We start from the raw sequence: 20436 nt of genomic DNA, 5'->3' as shown, positions 1-20436 counted from the left end.
CAGCCACCCGCAAAACAGCAGCCTCCAACCGAGCCTTTCCATCAGAAGACCTAGAACTGCCCTCTTGCGGAGACCGACCCAGCAAACCCGATTGAGAAGAACTTCGAGTCGGCGGTCGGGAACCAGACGATGGTGATCGCCCCATAGTCAAGTCAAGGAGTAAAGGTGAAGATAGAAGAGAAAGTTAAGAAGAAGGTATGAGGTACGAAGTACCCAGAGAGCAAAGTTAAGATGAAGAACAGATTAGGAGAGACCAGTCAGAGTAGAACACCGTAGAAGAAGTGAGAAAATAGAAGACCAGATATTGCTATAAATGGCCAAACCACCTCAAGTACTTATTTCGCATGCATGAAGTAGTTGAGGAGATTAAACTCAAACCTAACCAATAAAAGAGTACCAAATGCAACATGATAGTATGCAGGAAAACACGTCAGCTGAGTCAAAACACTATGGCACTCCCTAGTGTTATCCCATGTGACCCCTTAGAAGAGAAAGTTTAGGAAGTGCGGACAAGCAAAAGTGATTAATACTCAAAAAGATAGAAGAAATAATCTACATGATTGAAGGAATAGGGTGGATAGGTGGCACGAAGAGACACATCTCTGAGTTTGAGTGGATTGAATTTTGAAATTTTGAAAGTTACTTACGGGTAATTTATTTTCATCACTAGTTATCGCCCTTTTCTTTTTTTTTTATTATTTTGGGAGAAAGTCGAGTAACCTCTACTGGATTTTAACCACTTCATCCCTTACTTTTCTCTCTCCTGTTTTAGGTGCTTGCTGTCTCCCTTTCCACCTCTAGCAACACTAATTCACCACGGTCACCAATGCCTCCTATCTCATTTTACAGTTTCCCTCTTCAGCTCCTGGAACACGCGACAATAATTCATGGAGCAGGAAAACGCGTGGTGGAACCAATAGATCAATAGTTGGAATAGAACCCTAAGAGGGCTTACAAAGAGAGATGCTGTATCAATTGAAAATGCAGGGAAAGCAAGGAAGAAGATGACTGGTGAGAAGGAGGAGGAGGAGGAGGAGATAGTGGAATAACAAAACAAGGAGAGACATGCCATGAACCACATCCTTTTGCTGCTCGGATCTTCTCTAGTTGAGCAACCCGAGACCTCTTTGTGGGATTTTTTCTTGGAAGAATGACCTCCCCCATTACTACTACCACCACCACTGCTGTTATTTTTATATTTTTGGTGTTGTTCTTCTTCTTGTACCATTCTTCTGCGTTGCCATCTAACTACAGATTCATTGATGACTAACCCAAGATTCATTCATCGTTTCCAAAGAGACGGCGACAGAAGTTTAACGTTAAAGGCTCTATTGTTTGTTTGTTTGTTTATTTTATTTTATTTTAAGAATTTAATGTCATTAAATGACAACTGGTGATAGAATGTTAACATAACTAATTCATAAATAAAAGATAAAAATGAAGAAACGTTCAGTTAAGAGATTCACATGTTCGTTCAGCTACCACCTTCCGATAAAAAATAGTTCCAAAGAGAGAAAGAAATTTCCCTAATATTTAAACTAACAAAAATTTTCCATTATTTAAACTATGCTGAAAAAGAAGACTTGCCCATCATGAATTCAAATCTAACAAGGTCATGGGGTCCAGAACCTCAGGAACATCGACATTGTTAGGTGGTAGTGTTGATCAAATACTTTATATTGAAATCAGTTAGCTTATAGTAATTGGTTATCTTGCTTATTATAAACACACGGAAATTCTTTCTTTTTCTTTCTTGTGTATCGTACGCAGTAATTGGTTATCTTCTTTATTATAAACACACGGAAAGTTCTTTCTTTTTCCTTTTTTTGGATCACACGGAAGTTCTTTCCGATAATGTAAACTATAAGGACGGTTACCAAATTAAATATTCCCTCTTTAGGGCATCAACTATACACAGACGTGAGAGGTTGCGTAAGGTGTGGTTTGGTTTATGGACCCCCACCACTTTTATTGTCGTTGGTAAGAATCAAACTATGTGCCGCACGAGCACTTCAGAATGTACACGTGGCACGCGCACGACGAAAACCTAACCCTAAACATTAATGACACTTGGACCGACGCAGTTCACCTGTCGCAGCCAATCAAAACTCTTCATAACAGCTAAGGTCGGCCGTTAAGTAAAGGCAAGCGAGTGTGTTGAACCGGGTTCGAATTGGTTGAACCATTCAGATTTTGGTTCGACCCTCGAACCCTTGTGGAAGATAAGAGAACATGGTCACGTGTCAAACGACTCACTGTTGCTAGTTACGCGTATGAGTGTCTTGTAATAACGAAAAAGCCGTTCTTTCGACACTTCATACTTTAAGAGTTTCTTGCTGGCCAGGTTTTCGCTTCTCTGTCGTTCTTCTCACTGTTTTCATTTCTCATAATATTTAAAACGACAAACCGAGAAGAAAAGAGAAGAAAAGGAAGGCTTTTGTTTTTGTGGATATTCAGATTCCTGCAATATATGATTTGGAGGAACGGTTTGTTCTTTGTTCGATCGAGTTCTGTTGTTAGTTATGAGCAACAATAACTGACATAAGCGGAGATTCGGGAAAAAGTTTTTTAGATGTGCAGAGGTTTTGCTTTCTAAATTCTCTCATGGTTCTATGAGAGTTTTTCCTACTTGATTGAGTTTAGGGTTTTGATTTGGGCGTCAGGGGTTTAAGATGATATTAGTTTCAGAATTAAGGTTTATGTGGTGATGAGTTCCCACCTTTGTGGATGGCGGCAGCTGCTTTCTGGTTTATCTTCTATGGATTTGTTTTGTTCGTCGTCAACCCTAGTTTTGTTACCCAAATTTGGGTTGTTTCTGCTTCGAAGGAGGATTTTTCGATTCTTCAGTACGATGATCTATTTAGTCATGATTATTCACCTCCTTCACCGCCTCCAAATCCTTCGCCACCCAATCCGCCATCAGTTTCGTGTGTGGAGGATCTCAAAGGAATTGGTTCGCTGAATACTTGTTGTAAGCTTAATACTAGTTTGCAGCTCAAGGATGATGTGTACATAGAAGGGAAAGGCAGTTTAGAAATCCTTTCCGGCGTATCCGTGCGTTGTCCTGTCGCTGGGTGTTCATTTATAGTCAACATTTCTGGAGTTTTTAGTTTGGGCCAGAATGCGTCTATTGTGGCAGGGACAATTTCTTTGACTGCGCAAAACGCGAGTTTGTTTGATGGTTCCGTTATCAACACTACGGGTTTAGGCGGTAGTCCTCCGCCTCAGACTAGTGGTACTCCGCAAGCCGTTGATGGTGCGGGTGGGGGTCATGGCGGCAGAGGTGCTGCTTGCTTGACTGATAAGTCCAAGCTTCCAGATGATGTATGGGGTGGTGATGCTTACTCCTGGTCGTCGCTTACAAAGCCTTGGAGTTATGGTAGCCAAGGTGGCTCAACTAGCAAGGAGGAAGACTATGGTGGGGGTGGGGGTGGACGGGTGAGCTTGGAAATTAAGGACCTTCTTGAGTTTAATGGGACTGTTTTAGCTGACGGAGGTGATGGTGGTCTCACTGGTGGAGGTGGTTCTGGTGGGAGCATCTACATCTACTCTCGAAAAATGTAATTTCTTCTTTTATGGCATACTTTTGTTTAAGCGGATAGTTATTAATGCATACAATCTCTCATTATAAACATGCTGCGTTAGCATTTCTGGTTCTCACTGGAAACTTCTTTTCATTTTGCTCGCCTGTTGCTTGTTGAAATTAACGGAGCATTAGTAAGTTTCATGTGACTTTCTGCTGTTCATATGGGTCCTGTTGATAGCCAGTTACCGCTACTAATTAATTATTGAAAGAGACACAGTTATCCTTTCTTACCATAATTCACTTCGTCAGTATCTGGACACTTATGTTCTTATTATAATTCACTCCTCGTTTTCTGTAAAATTTTGCAAATGTTTGTTTATTTCCTTCTTTGGCTTTTCTGTAACTTTCACTTTCATGCATTTTCTGAAGTTAATATATTATTTTCTTTCCCACCCTGTGGTCTTTATGGCATCATATTGCTTAACAGTCTACATAAATGGAATGCTGGCTCTAACCAAATTTGTCATTTTGATGGTGCAAAAGATTTGTATGGTCTGCCAAATTGAAGTTTATCTCTGTTTCGTCTATCCCACTCTAATCCTTTGGACAACATCCTCTTGTATACCTCCTTCACTGTTTATGGATGAACTAGGAAATTGAAGACGGTCATTGCAGACATCTCATGACCGTCAATCATACTTAATTCCATTTATAATTGTGGTAAAACCTTTAGAAGGAAAAAGCATTCTTTTTGGTTACTATAGCACTCAGACTAATTTGGTTTCTCTGACCAAATTTAAATAACCATGTCATTGTAATCATGCACTTAGGGAATTTATCTTGCGTGCGTGTGGTGAACTCGTTTATTGATTTGTAGATTGTAACATATATGAAGTGTTATGGAGTAAAGCTTAATACATAACAAATACAGCTTCAACTCATCTAAGCCTTATCCCAAGTTCCCAACTAATGGGGTTGGCTTCATAAATCTTGTTTCGTCACATTTATAGTCATTTTTGCTAGAATAGAGTAATTGTGACTGGAAATTTGTCTCTCTCTCTCTCTCTCTCTCTCTCTCCATGAATAGTTTTTTAAATTGTGGGTCTTAACTCCATCATGCATGGTCTTTGTTTAACAAAAGTATCTACTAGAGCACCTTATTTTTTCCCCTTATTTTTGGATTAGTTTGCTTTCGATTGGAAAAAGGAAATGTACATAGATGGCAACCCCCTAGAACCCCTTAATTTTTTTTTTGGGGGGGGGGGGGAGAGGGAGATGGGACTCCACACAAGGAAGACATTCCTTCCTATGCGTTGCCCAAACAGGAACCAGAACCCAATTACACGCTGTAAAAACAAAGGAATCGCATCCTGTTGGGCCATATCAGTAAGTTGACTAGGCAATTTGTTAGGTGACCACACTAGATACCTGTTTTCCACATTGACTCCAGCCTTGAACTCTACGGGTGTTCTGTTCCCTCCACATAGGCCTCTAAACTCCCTATCATTATCTGGTTATGCTCTTACTGTTTCTTGCTTCATGCCTTGTACTATCCATGTTTCTTGGATCCTTCCATTCAAAATATCAACACAGCCATCTAGGAATGAGATCAAATGGATACCTTTATGATCGGCATTAATTGCTGACCCCACCCCTTTAGAGTTGCTAGTAATTCCCTGGCTAGGACTTTTCTCATTTCCCTGCATAAGCTAGTAAAAGTCTTCCATCAGCATCTCTTACTAAACCTCCATAGAAGCTGCTGCTCCTACTAAAGCTCCATCACAGTGTAATGCCACCATGTGTGGGGGTGGTTTAAACCTAACACAGGCTTTAGCTATTCTATCGCTCCATGCAATGTGATAATCCATTTTTCTACTCAATGTTTCATTTCTTGTATATGTTATGGCCTTGCAACTTCATCCAACATCCTCAAGAATGGCTACCACCACCTGATCTCTGGTTGTTGTTTTGTCTTTAAAAATTCTGTAAATTCTTTCAGCCCATAGATGCTAAATGGTTGCACTATATCCCAGCTTCCTGACACCCCAATTTGTTATTAGTCCTATGGTAATACCATACCCAAAGCTGTCACTGGCATCCATGTCATCAATTTGCTTCATTTGTTGGCCTACCAAATATGCATCTCCTAATGAATTACTGAATGCATAATTAAAGAATTGATGATCTCTAATTTCTATCCTTCCAAATGAAGGACACAATTCATCTGCACCTGGATTTTTCTGGGATAAACAAATAATCTCTTTAGGAACGTATTAGTTTTTTTCCCTTCTTATAGTTAATAAAGACATCAAGTGGGGTATAGTGGTTTACTGTTACAGAATAAATGGTGACAGGGATTAAAAAAAATTGGTCATTAGGTTGATTTCTTAGAAGTTTAAGCAGTAAAAGTTGAGAAAAGGAAATAGGTCTGGGTCATCCAGCTGCTACCAGTTTTAGGATTATGGCCAAAGTTGGGCTAGGTGCAGGCAAATATAGGTTGTAGCTTTTCCAAACTGTTGGACGGATATGGTTTGATGCAGATCATAGGCAGAAAGAAGAAAGAGGGAAGGGTCTAGTTCATCATTGAAGCAATTTTGACCCAAGCAATTGCGGTTTTCTGATTTGCTGTATATTCATCACCAAATTTGGGCTTCTTCCCTTAGGAGTATGATGTGAACCAAATTCTAGGGTTTAGAGTTTTAGGATTATGCTTGTAATCGAAGATTTCTTGGAGGAATTAGGGTTTTGAAGGGTAAGGTAATGCCCTAGAAGGGTTTGGCCGGGTTTGGGAATGGAGAATTCTGGGTTTTGAAGCTGGGAACCTTGCTGTAATTAAGGTTCAGATCTGGTATAGAAGGTTGGGATTGGGATTATGAGGTTTCAGGGCTTAGGATGATTGGAATTAGGGTTTTGAAGGGTAAGGTAATGCCCTAGAAGGGTTTGGCCGGGTTTGGGAATGGAGAATTCTGGGTTTTGAAGCTGGGAACCTTGCTGTAATTAAGGTTCAGATCTGGTATAGAAGGTTGGGATTGGGATTATGAGGTTTCAGGGCTTAGGATGATGGGTATTAGGGTTCGGCTGTTGCTGTAATGTAATTTCAGATTAGGTTTTATAAGTTAGGGCTTGGGCAATTGGATCCTAGGGTTTTGGTTGGGCTGGAAATAGGCATATAGTTGATGTTTTATAATGTCAGACAAATCCTAATGGGTTTGGGCTTGTTTTGAAGTATCCTCCTTGGATTAGGACTCTTAGAAAAGTCAACTAGGGTTGGGGGAGGCAGAATGGGAGTGGGATGGGAATCCTGAGAGGGTTTGAAGTTTGGTTAAGGGAAATGGATATTATTAGGTTTCTAATAAGGTTACGGTTTAGGATTTCTAGAGGTTGAAGATGAATTGCAGAAAATTTGAAAACCTAATGGATGAAGGCCTTTTGATGAACTGAAAGTAGGGATTTGAGAAGGAGAAAGGTGTGATCCTATATGGGAAGGGGGTGAGAGGATTAGGGAATCTGAGGTTGTAGGGTGGGGGGTATAGCGCTGCCGCAGGGAAGAAAAAGGGGTGGGGGAGCTTGTGGGTAGGTTAGGGAAGCGGCTGGGATTGTTGTTTACTTGCTTGGAGTTGAAGGTAGGATGTTGGAGTTTTCAATCTCCTGCTGGAATTGAAGAGCAATGGCTGAACTTGAAGAAGACACATTCTCAAAGCGGCCGCAGACCTCCCAAGGAAGCCCACGGCATGTTTCCTCTGAACTCATAAATTTTATTAATCAATTTGACCTGTCAGTTACAGAGTAAGGAGGCTTTATTTATAGCCTCAAAAATAAACAATCTACGACTTAGACTTGGAAACCTAATTTACTTCAAATTGAATTCTTAATTCTAATAATTAGAGCTTTGACTTGACTAACAACTTTTCACATAAACAAAGACACTATCATAACTTACTCTAGGGAGTTCTGATTAGGATTCTAAGAGTAGATCTGGAGTCCTAATAAAAAGTAGGCTTAAATTAGGGGATCTCAACACAACTTGGAATCACACCTATAGAAGGACTCCACGATAAAACACAATTAATAAAATAAAATTACATCCAGGGCCCAGACAACTAACTGGACTCAATGGGACTCAAACCTAGGACACTACAGAATGGGAAAAATTACCAAAATACCCTTGGATCGGAATAGGGGCCATAGGGCTTGGGTAAGTGACCCTAGGGATAGACCTTTTATATTTATATGTGGTTTTTTTTTAATATGATTTTTTAGTTTGAGTTTGAGTTCTATTCTATGTCAATTTCCTTTACTACTTTACTTTCCTATTCAGTTTATGATTGGGTTAGGTCTGTCCTTTTTAGTATAGGAGTCCTAAAGTTGTAATAGGGGCTATAAGTTATAACAACTTCAGATATTTAGAAGGCCAGACCAGAAGGGATGATGAGAGTGAAAAGAAGAGAAGAGGGGAAAAGAAGTAAAAGACAAAGAAAGAAAGAGGGAGAGAGCTCTTGTGTATTGAGGCTCTCCCATATGTACTTATTATCATATAGGGCCCAAACCTCAGCTCAAGAAAATTTTCCTAAACCGAGTTACAACAAAAAGAAGAAATGCACGACGTATAGAATCTCCCAAATCTACTGAAAAAAATATAGATCTACTTAAAAAGAGGAAATATCCTAGGGAGATTACTTGTCAATCAAGCAATAAGAAAAATAGTAAGTAACAAAAATAGTGACTGATAAGCCCCTCATTACTCGGGTGTACAAACTCAAGGATAGGCAGAGGAACACAGCATCACTCGCAGCAGGGGCAGGGGAGAGGACAGATGGCAACTCCCTATTGGACAGCAACCACTATTCTGCTGTGGGCAGAGGTGCAGAAAAGACAGTCCAGGTGGCAGAAGAAGACTGGATAGGAGAGTAAGAGTTTGTTACGAAGGTTGGGGGTATGTAATGAGAGAGAGAGAGGAGAATGTAAGGGTGGGGGGAATAGCAGAAAGGAGGGAGCAAGCAGACTTGCTGGGAGAGGGCAACCTCTCGGGCGTGGTCTTGGGTCTGTATTGTTTGTCATTACAGAACCTTAGTTTGTTTTTCTGATTCCAAGAATTAAGTATCATCTAGTAGGAACAGGGCTGTACCTATTGGTGATCCTTACCAGAATTTATCTAATGCAATGAATGTTTCCTTATTGCTGTTTGCACTATTCTGTATTGGTAGATGTTAGCAGAATTTATTCCTTGTTTGTTATTTGGAGGCTCTAAGAACTACATTTAAGAGGGTCCATCTAGTGACCCAAATAGAAAGTAACCATCCACTGGCTGGAGCATATCATCTTGCACAGTCCCTCTCAAGGTGGAGCTTATAACTCCCATGCCCAGCTTGCAACATTCATTCTTGAGTAGTTGAATGCGGACCCGAAGAGTGAGCTGGTAAAGATGTCTCTTAGTTGCTTGGTATTAGAAACAAAGGGAGTTACAATCTTCTATTTCAGAAAAGTATCTTGGGCAAAATGGTAATCCACTTTGATGTGCTTAGCGCTCATGGAAGGCAGGATCACTATCAGTGTAGATTGCAACTTGATAATCACAAAACATACATTCTCATAGGTTGAGTCACGGGCATGTGAATTACACCATCTCAGTAAGTACTGAGATGAGATGGCTTGTGAAATGATGGAAAAAAAAAATCTCAGCGAATTTTCGGTAATTTTGGCGAAATTTTGGTAATTCTGGAAATTTTGGTGAATTTTTGGAAAATTTGCCAAAATCTTGAAAATTCCAGTGAAATCTTGAAAATTCCAAGGGGTTGTGCTGTACGGGGCTTATGGCTATGCATATGGAATTGGTTGAGCATATGGTGGTAAACTTGTTGATTCCAGTATGGTATCTGCATATGGGTATGGAGAGAGGGAGAGAGAGAGAGAGGATGTGAGATGAGGGAGAGTGAGAGAGAGGATGTGAGATGAGAGAGATGAGAGAGATGAGAGTCGCATTCGCCGTCTATTTTCCTTCTCTGTGGCTGGCTTCTCTTTTATGTCTCTCGCACACAATGAATCCCTTCTCTTTACCCGTTGATTTGACCTTTATTCTTTCGAATTTTGGAAAAACTGGAAACTGGAAAGTAGGTCTGTTTCAGATTTATTACCAATTTTGTTCCTTAGACCTCCACATATTTCCAATTTGGCTAAGATCTCACTTTTCATGATTTCTTGGGCTGCAAGATTGAATGCCATGATTTAAAATCCACCAATATCTAATATATTTGCCAACTTTACTCCATATTATCTCTAAGCGCTCGATCGATCAATTGAGAAGGTACTTAATAGTGTACACCCATGGACAACGAACCATCTCTTTATCAGGGGCAAGTCCACAAGTGACCAAGTTGTTTGTGATATCAAGGCATCCTTCTCGTTGTCCATAGCAGCTTTCCACCTATTGTGGGAAAGGGCCTCATGATGGGATTTTGGAATAACGGTAGCAGACAATGAGGACACAAAGGACTGGTGCAAAGGAGGTAGATGTTCAGTAGAAACAAAGTTAGCAATGGAATAAACAGTGGAAGACGTCAAAGTACAAGAGTGTTTGCCTAGACAAAGTAACTGGTAAGTTAGTAGGACTGTAGAGGTAGAGGGTGGATTCGGAAGGGTCTGAGTGGTATGGTAGTAGCTGGTCGCATTGGAGGATTCTGCCGTTGTTGTCGCCTTTGATACACAATCAATCACTGGCCAATCCTCAGTAGTAGGAACAATAGGGAGTGCAGGAGTTGGAGGTTCATCCTCAGGGAAAACCATAGTTAGATCATCATGAGAGGAGTAAAAAGGAGTATCATCAACACTCACAAACTACTGGTTTGAAATCAGATCAAAAGAACGGTAACCTTTTTGAGTTTGTGAATACCCAAAGAAAATACATTTTGTTGCACAGGGATGAACAATAGTCAGATATCTCAGTTCGAACATATTCTAGGGCATTATTAGACTGGAAAATTTTAACAGAAGCATCAAATTGGGTCTTTATTTCATTATAAAAACTTTGAAAAACAAATTCTGATCAATCCTTTAATAAGTACACCCAAGTCAAACGAGAGTGATCATCCACAAAACTCACAAAATAACAAGAATCTACACTATTTTTGACTTGGCACGGACCCCAAATATCAGAATGCACTAAGGAAAATAAAGATGAGCTATGCGGAGTACTACTACTAGGAAATGTAACGCTATGTTGATTTCCCAATTCGCATGCTTCATGTTGAAGAGAGTGACTAGACCGACAACCAGGAACCATAAGTAGTAATGTGGACAAAGATGGATTTCCAAGACGGAGCCACTGAAGTGGTGTGGTATGTATGGAGGCAGAAACTACAGAAGTTCCAACCATGTTTAAGTAGTGCTGGCAGCCCTGTTCTTGCCCACTCGCACATGTTCCCAGATTCTAAAAATAGAATTAAGAGGGAATAAAATGTGATAGAATAGTTAAGGATTTTGTAAGTTGGCTAATAGAAAGCAAGCTCAAAGGCATTTTAGGTACAAACAAAATAGAAGATAAATGCATGGAAGATGTAGGGGAAACTGCTCCATGTCCAAGTAGTTGGTGGAGGAGCCATCGGCCAAAATAACTGGAGATAAATTTGTACACTTGGTCAATGGAGAAAATAAATGAGACTTAGCAGTCATATGGTAGGAAGCACCAGAGTCAAGGGTCCATGGAGTGGATGTGGATGTGGTAAAAGCAATTTTACTTGAATGAGCTAAGGTAGCAGTGGAGGTGGAGGCTGAATTAGTTTCAAGCTATTGTAGTTGCTTAAGAAGCATGTGATAATTCTCATAGGAAACAGTGGAACTAGTAAACTGTCCACCAAATGCCAAGTTAATTGAGTTGCCCACAAGGATCAAAATTTCGGTCATCTCACAGCAGAACTAGTGGACTGTCCACCATATTCCTAGTTAGGTGAGTTGTCAGTAAGGTTCGAAATTTTGCATCTCGGTTTAAATTGAAATGATCGATATTCCGAAATTTCGGGGAAACTTTTCCTAAATTCTAGGATATATATATATATATATATATATATATATATATATATATATATTGATTGAGAGTGTTATTTTTCCCTAAACCTAACCCAAAGTGGTGTTCTTGATCAATACATGCTTGGCTGTACATGGGCAAAACTGGAAGTCTTGAACATGAATTTCAATCAATATTAAAATGGATATGATGCAAGTGAATACTAAGATCTTCATGAAAATGCAACAAAAAAGGCAACAACTGAAATTCAATGTGCAAGTAGTCAAATACAAGTGTAGAAGTCGGTAGTCAGTGGTACACGGTTAAAACAGTATAAGTGTATAACGTAATAGTATATGAATGAATTACAAGTTACAAATTTACAATACACATCATACCTATGAATAACCTAATAATAGTTGCTGTGTCATGGTGGCTCCATCGTCTCAACCCCGTAGGCTTGCCTCTGTGAACGATGGACATGCTCAGCCTATGTCATCGAACCCGTATAGTGCTCCATATGGTCAGATGCTACCCTTTTGTAGGTAGCATCATCCTCATAAAATAGCCAACTCATCTTAAAGCGTCATAAGGGTAAGGACTGTTGCTTAAAGTTTCGGTGAGATCTTGAAAATTTTGACCGAAATTTGGACTTTTTGACCTTGAAGCAGATTTCATTTTGTTGTTCACCAAAACACCGAAATCTTGGCGAAATTTTGCCAAGATTTCGTGAAATTTAAAACATTGGTTGCCGGTGGGGTCAAAAGAGTTCTTCATAAATCTTATGTTTGCCAATTCATAAGCCAACTATGGTTTACCATTCGTTGCCCAGCATTTGTCAATAATGTGTTAGACTTTCCACAAAAGGTGCACTGGCAAGTGGACTTATCAAGTTGCTGTCCACCACGCTTAGCGGATCCTTGACCCTGACCTCAAATCTGTCCCTGACCTCTAGGGGAAGGTTTTCCACGACCAGAAACTAAAGCATAGTTCTCCTTAGGGGAAGCATTTGAGGTTTTGGAAGGGCTAGGGACCAGCCTATTCAATCGAGAGAAGACTTCATTGAGTGAGGGCACCTTTTCTTTACTAAGCAATTGACTCTTAACCGTCTGATAATCAGGATGAAGTCCAGCCGAAAATTTGGCAACATAAAACTCAGTCAATGCTCCTTCATTTTTTCAAGGTCAGTGGTGATGGGCTGGTATAAGTGTAATTTCTCAAGATAGTCTTTGAAGGTATTGAAGTAATCATTCAGAGATTTCTCCCCCTGAAAAAAACTGAGAAATCTTTTTATACAACTCATAGGTGCAAGAGATGTTCTTAGCCCCAGAGTAGCTTTCATAGAGGTCTTCCTACACTCCCTTTGCTGAAGATGAAACATTGCATTGGCAGCGATGGAGAGCTCAACACCATGGTTGTCAAAGCATCTGCCTAGGCGGCAATGCGGTTTTTCAACTGCCTTGTTTTGAACTGCTTTGTTGACATGCAGTTTTTTTCCCGCTTTTTCCCTAATTGCTACCACTCTGTCGCCTTATGCGCCTTATTGCCACCTAAACGCCAAAACGGTCGCCTTTTTGACATTTTGTACATGATAATATTTTTTCTTTATTTTTTTAAAAATTAAATTTTATTCTACAAAGCCATATACAAATTTAATAGTTAGTCATTTTGGAATTGAGAATCAATGAATCATTAAATGGATAAGGCACTTATTTGGCATCACACTATCATAGAGGTAAGTAAAAATGTAAAATTACTACTTCATTTTCATACTTATAATTTGATATAGTTTATAGACAGATGTTAAGATGCTTGATGAGATGAACTTATGTTTGTGTTCTTTTTTGAATAATCGATTATTGAATGCTTTGTTCTTTAGATGAATGTGATTCTTGAATGTTTGTTTAGCTTATAATAGAAATTTATCAGCTTAAAAGTAGTTGTATTGAAAAAATTCGCCCCAACCGCTTTGGTCGCCTTGCCACCTTGACAACCTTGCTCAGCACTATTCCACAACCAAATGTTAACAATAGAACTCTCCCATCCATTTATCATGAGCAGTTACAGTCTTACAGAGCAGTCACAGATTAAGTTTTCCTTGGCATGGATGTAGGCATCAGCAGCTTGAGGCCATAACAGATAGTTTTGAGACACTACTTAACTTAATGGTGGTAATCTGTACTTGTAGGGTATCAGCAGGTCTAGGTTCAACCGATCAGAAGCAGAACTAGTTGCAACAGAACCAGTAGGATTGAAGCAGGGGGCTGATTTCCAGCCGTTAAAACAGTAGAAGAACATGCAGTAGCAACAAACCAGTGGCAGTATGAAGCAGTCCCAAAATTTAAAAAACAGCAGTAATACTGGAGTAGGCAGCAGTAACTCAGGAAAATAGAGTTCTTTTGCGAATGCCGAAACGCTAAAAGTAATTGTGTGATGGATCATGCCAAGCAGTCCTTAAAAAAGGCAGTAACAGGTTAATGGTGTGTAGGCTGAATTCTCAACAAAAAGAAGGTAAAAGAACCTTTTATCAGTAACAGGTTAATGCCAGCAGTTCTTCAGCTTGTCTTCAGTCTTCACCATGAACCTTTTATCAAGTACGTTGGAGATACCTTCCTAGGGTTGAAATGTTATTCACTCAAAAAGGTAAAGAGAGTAAGAGAATTAGCAGTAAAGCTGTAGAATTTCATAACAACAATTTAGGGTAAACTAATCTATCGATCCCCTCCTTTTCTTTGAGCAGTGGGGGAGGGGGACTGTCATGTGGTGTTATGGGGCAGTGGGTAACTGCTTTTTATAGCCTTACAGTAGAAGTCATCTAGAAATTAGGACTTGACTGGAATAAAGAAACTTACTTGATGTAGGTCTTCCTTTCATGGACATCCCATCGTAGGCTACTTACTACAATTCTTTTATAGAACAAAAGAACTGATTTAGACAAAGAAAATATGACGGACTAAACTGACCCTGATTTAAAGCTAAGCACAGTCACAATAATGCCGCTACTAAACCGATTTTTTTTGCACTGATAGAAACTAAATATAAAATACTATTAAACTAATGTGCTGCTGGGCATCAAGCCTAGGGGCTTTGCTTAGGCTTCTAACTGCTGACTTTTGAATCTGAGAGCCCTAGCAGGGGCTGGACATGCAACATTGGGCTTTCATTCCTCCTGATCTTCCCGCTTGGCTACTAGAGCCTCTCCAAAAAGGTACGAGGGCTCTATCGGGCGCCTGCCTACTGGTCCGCTTGGACATCTTGTTCCAACCATCAACCAGCCAACCTAATTGTCGTAAACATGGGTATGCAGGTATGTATGAAATTTCCTATGGTTTACTTTTAGTTCTTTTTTGTCAAATTAATTTGACCCTTGGTTCAATTTAAGTTAGCAGTCATTCCAACTTAAGTTAAAGGACAGGAGAGTTTATTTTAATCAGTATTAGGCCTTATGTAGGGCTCCAGGATTTAAAGGTTTGAGTTGTGTATTAATTCTTTTGGTTGTTCAAGTCCTAAGTAAAGTAGGACTTCTAATGTAAGGCTGTTTAGACCATTATATATAAACAATGCCCGCTGTTTGTCTCTCCCCTTCATCTTGATGGGATGAATACACAACTTGGTTGCTGAATTATTAAGCTTTGCAGGTCTTCCGGAGATCTCTGATCTAATTGTTCTAAAATTGGATTCTGTATAAGGCTTTTTGGCCCATTAAATAGTCCTGCCCCCGGTTGATGGGATGAATACATGATTTGATTGCTGAATTATTAAAGTTTGCAATTCTCCCTGAGATGTCGGATCTAATTGTTCAAATATTAGATTTTGCTGCTTGGTGGTTACAGTCCAAGAGACCTGGGGTCTTTGGTGCTTAAAATACAAGGTGTTTTTGGTGGTCCAAATCCTAGATCCTTGCTTTTGCTATGGATTCAGTCTACCTTTTCCACTAATCAAGGTCCTCCATCGATGAACAAGATCTGCAACAGGGTTAGTGCATACAGATTATTTCCACTCATTTCTTTCTCCTTCTCTTTCTATTTTCTTGAATTTTGGGATTCTCCAAGATAATCCTAACCATTAGATTTGTCCCTTACTTGGACCATCATCCCTATACATCATCCAAGATTCAGATCAATTTGAAAATCTTAACAATTTCAGGAATGGATTATTTTAAGTTTGAAATATAGATTGTTGCAAACTTGAAATGGTGCATTGTTACACCATTCCATACAAACGTTCCAAATTTTGACCAAAACAGATTATCTGAAACCCGATTGAGATAAGCCATGTCAAACCATCGCAAAAGAGAGATATCAAGATTCAAGACCAAGAGCCATCAATAATCTTGAATCTTGAACTTTGAATCTTGATATAACCAGTGCAGATAGTAACCAACGAACTTCCCACCAGCCCCATACAGTTACCATTAATCCTTAGCATTCCATAACAGATCATCATCCCATTTGTGCCCCTCAAATCCCATAACGAGTTTTCAAGAAACCCTTTCTTGTACCCATTTCATTTAATTTGGTACTTCTAAAAATTTTGATTGATTATTGAGGCCACATGAGATTTGGGTTCTGGTTTCACTGATCTGTTATTGCTGATGCCAAGTTTGTTGATCTATGTTCAAAATTGATCACCCTATGTTTCTATTCCCGGTGTTGACTGTAGTGCTATTAGTATTGGCTCATAAGTTCTGATCCGGCCCAGGGAATGAGTTAAGAATTTCAGCAAGTGTTTGGCCTCTTATTTGCTGAACTCAACTTAATACTCAAGACACCGTCTGAGTTCTTGATTTTGATTTGTGTGACTTTTCCCTAAGAAAAACCAAGATGACAGTTCGAGGGGAGCAGAAGGGAGTTTATAAATGGATTGCAACCGGCTCTCCTGTACTACCAGGGTGAAGGGATATAACCATATCTCACTGCAACGAATTAAAAGTTGAGCTGCAATGGGTGTGCAGCATATATCAAGAACTGTGAAACTTTTGTGTCCAGCGTTTTTGCTTGTTAAGTTGCTTTTTTAATTTTGTTGTAGCTCTTGGGTATGGTGAGGATCTTTACCTTTAATTAATTTTCTTGACTTGCCTTAAAAAAGAAGCTGTAAAGATAGTTGTCAAGGCGTTGCCTATAGTGGTTCTTCTAAGGGTCTAGGAAACTGTTGCCGTTGTGCAAGGTGATATGTTTTATCCATTATCAATTTCTTTTTATTTATTTATCGCATTTTTATTGGCTTTGAACCAATGTTGACACTAATTTGTCCCATACTTCGTTTAAGTAAATTACTTTGTAATTAAGGAGATATTCAAAGTTGTAATAATTATAGAGGCATAAAATTGATGAGTTATACTAAGAAATTATAGGAGTGAGTAATTGAAACCCGTTTGAGACAAGAAACTACTAGTAATGAGAACCAATTTGGTTTTATGTTAGAATGGTTTTAAATGGAAGCTACTTACCTTATTAAGAGATTTATGGCCAGGCTTAGAGTGTGTAAGAAAGTTCCTCATATGGTATTTATTAACCTAGAAAAAGCTCATGATAGAGCCCTTAAATCATTAAATTTGCAAGTGCTAGAGAATAAATGTTCAAGTAAATATGTGGACATAGTTAAAGATATGTATGATGGTTTAGTGACAGGTGTAAGAATTATTTTTTTATTTTTTTCGTGTGGGGGGGGGGGGGGGAGGGGACAAGGTGGTGAATTCTGATTACAGTTGGACTACATCAAGGATCAGCTTTAAGCCCGTTTTCATTTGCACTTGTAATGGATGATTTAAACAAAGACATCTAATAGCAGGTGCCTTGGTGGATTCTAAGATGGATTAGTGGCAAAACTAGGAGTAATGAGGTAGGAATGATCATATTAGAGCTGGTCTAGGAGCAGTTCCGGCAAATGATAAGCTAGGAGAAAGTTGATTGAGGTGGTACGACTACTTTCAACAAAGGCCTTTAAAAGCTCCTATATGGTGAAGTGATTTAAACCATATTGAGGGAATTAGAAGGATTAGGGGCAGATCTAAGATAACCTCAAGATAAGTAGCTAAAAAGGATATACATAACTCAAGCTTTGTATCTAGTATGTTGTCTAATAGAGTTGATTAGAAGGCAAGGATCCATGTAGCCGACCCCATTTAATTGGGACATGGCATGTTGTTGTTGTTGCTGGCTTAACCATAAATTAAAAAAAGGTGATATAATGGATGTTGTTTTCCAAAGAATTAAAATAGGGTGGATGCATTGTAGAGGTGTGTCTTGGGTCTCATGTGATCGACATATTCCTTTAAAGTTCAGAGGAAATTTTTATAGGACCGTATTTTGACCAGTTATGAGGTATTTGCCAAGTGGTGTTGTTAAGAAACATCATATAAACTTAGTGTAGCAAAAATGAGGATGCCAAGATGGATGAATGGCAAAACTAAAAAGGACAAATGAATGATTATATAGAGCTGGTATGAGAGTAGCTCCAGTAAATGATAAGCTACTCGAAAATCAATTGAGGTGGCACAATCACATTCAATGGAGGCCCTTAAATGCCCTTATCTAGTATGACCTCAGTTTGAGCTGATTGGAAGGCAAGAGTCCATGTAGCTGACCCCATTTAGTTGGGACAAGGCTTATTGTTTTTGTTGTACTTTGTAATTATCTCTCCATTGATGTATGATATTATTCATAAATTAGTACCTCTGATGTATCTATTAAAGTAGTTACCAATTCAAATTTTAAAAGGATAAATAATTTCAAAAAGTGAACTCCCCAGTTGGGGGGGGGGGGAGGAAGAAAATTCCGGTCATAGGTGTGATTTTCAACTTTCAAATGGTATGTTTTTTTCAAATTTAAAATTTTAATAGCTTTTTATTGTGATAGAATCTCAGTAAAAGCCAAAGAGTAGCAAAGTGATCTTTGTTTTGATGTCTAAAAATTTATTTGATTCAGGGTGATTATAAGCCGGCTCATATCCATTTCTAGTCAAAGTTTGCTGGTTCCAACTGAAAAATATTGAATCTGGCGATCATAACTTGTAGGGTTAACATGATATTGAATTGGTCCGCCATTTTACTCTTCCCTTATACAATCAAGTAGCTGGGTAACTGCTGCTTCCCAATTGAAGAGTACTGCTGAAACATCAGCCTACCACACAGAATATCCAGATCAGACATGATGGAAGTTTATAGTCTTGAGGTATGAGAACAATAAAGACTAAGTGGTTGAGAAATTCTCTTTCCTGCTAAATGCGAACAAAGAACTAGCGAGGCCAAACCCCATCATTGTGCTTCCAGTTGGCATGTCAACAACCAATTGCTCAATATGCCAAGTGACTTATATGGAATAATTGCCACATATTAGTGTGAGGGAGTGGAGAAACATTTGTGTAGTAAGTTGATACTGTTGTCCTAATCTACCCTGCAACTGGGCTGATTTCCAGGTCTTACAGCCTTCCCCTTTTCCTTAGTGAATTCAACTTTTTTGGATTTCTTTTACTACACCCATAAAAGTTGGTTTGATTGATAATAGTAATTAAAGATGTCATGTGGATGATGATTAATTTCAAAAGTGGACAGCATAGAAGCCAAATAGATTTCTTCCTAACTAGAAGGACTGATAGATTGTTGTGCAAGGATTGCAAGGTGATACCGGGGGAAAGCTTAACTGCACAACATAGACTTGTGGTCTTGGATATGTGCTTAGTCCCAAGAACACATAAAAGGTCCAAGGTAAACTATCCCAGAATAAGATGGTGGAATTTGAAAGGAGAGTACTCTAAATCCTTCGTTAATGAAGTAGTCAAACAAGGAAAATGGGATTTTAAAGGGGATACCAATGCAATGTGGAATGAGATGGCTATGTGTATTAAGAAAGTGGCTAAAGATGTTCTAGGTGAATCAAAAGGAAAGATCCATTCTTATAGAGAGACGTGGTGGTGGGATAGTGAGGTTCAAGCTGCCATTAGGAATAAAAAAGCTAGTTTTAAGACATGGCAAAGAACTAAGGATGTTGAGGATCTTCAAAGGTATAGGTTAGATAGAAATGAAGCTAAGAAAATTGCGGGAAAAGCAAGGGAAAGGAAGTATGAAGAGTTATACAATAAGTTGGGCACAAAGGAAGGGGAAAAATCTATTTATAAGATAGCTAAGATGAGGGATAGGAAGAGTAGAGATCTTGACCATGTTAGATGTATTAAAAATGGAGATGGTAAAGTATTAGTTTGTGAGGAGGATATTAAGAAAAGATGGGAAACCTATTTCTCTAGTTTACTAAATGAGCATTCTTCAAGCACTTATGTTTCGGACGATTACACTTTTCACCAAGGCACTGGTGTCCGAACTTATATTCGTAGAATTTCGATGTCCGAAGTAAAAGAAGCTTTAAGGAGGATGAAACTCGGCAAGACACAAGGTCCCGATGAAATCCCAATTGAAGTTTGGAAGAGCTTAGGAACCCATGGACTAGTTTGGTTGACTAAGTTGTTTAATAAGATTATGAGCACAGGGAAAATGCCAGATGATTGGAGGAGAAGTGTTGTGGTTCCAATTTACAAAAATAAAGGAGATATTCAAAGTTGTAATAACTATAGAGGCATTAAATTGATGAGCCATACGATGAAATTATGGGAGAGAATAATTGAAACCCGGTTGAGACACTTAACTATAGTTACGGAGAACCAATTTGGGTTTATGCCGGGAAGATCTACAACGGAGGCTATTTACTTAATTAGGAGACTTATGGAAAGGTATAGAGAATGTAGGAAAGACCTTCATATGGTATTTATTGACCTAGAAAAAGCTTATGATAGAGTCCCTAGAGCGTTAATTTGGCAAGTACTAGAGAAAAGAAGTGTTGCAAGTAAATATGTAGATATAGTTAAGGATATGTATGATGGTTCGGTGACTAGTGTTAGAACAAGGGGGGGACAAAGTAATGAA

At 39.0% G+C, this 20436-nt stretch overlaps 1 protein-coding gene across 1 annotated transcript in view; it reads left to right on the top strand.

Annotated features, from left to right (window-relative positions):
• The first annotated feature begins 2277 nt into the window (after nucleotides 1-2277).
• LOC149011423 (uncharacterized) overlaps nucleotides 2278-20436 on the top strand; it is a 79390-nt gene continuing 61231 nt past the window's right edge. The window contains exon 1 of the mRNA XM_089163241.1: nucleotides 2278-3560. Within this exon, the coding sequence (XP_089019367.1) occupies nucleotides 2728-3560 (833 nt within the window). The 5' untranslated portion in view covers nucleotides 2278-2727. The remainder of the gene's footprint in view (nucleotides 3561-20436) is intronic.

The sequence above is a fragment of the Hakea prostrata genome, chromosome 7 (genome assembly GCF_041222555.1).
Source record: "Hakea prostrata isolate BN-2017 chromosome 7, UWA_Hpros_2, whole genome shotgun sequence".
NCBI lineage: Eukaryota > Viridiplantae > Streptophyta > Magnoliopsida > Proteales > Proteaceae > Hakea > Hakea prostrata.
This window is presented reverse-complemented; position numbering and strand designations above follow the sequence as displayed.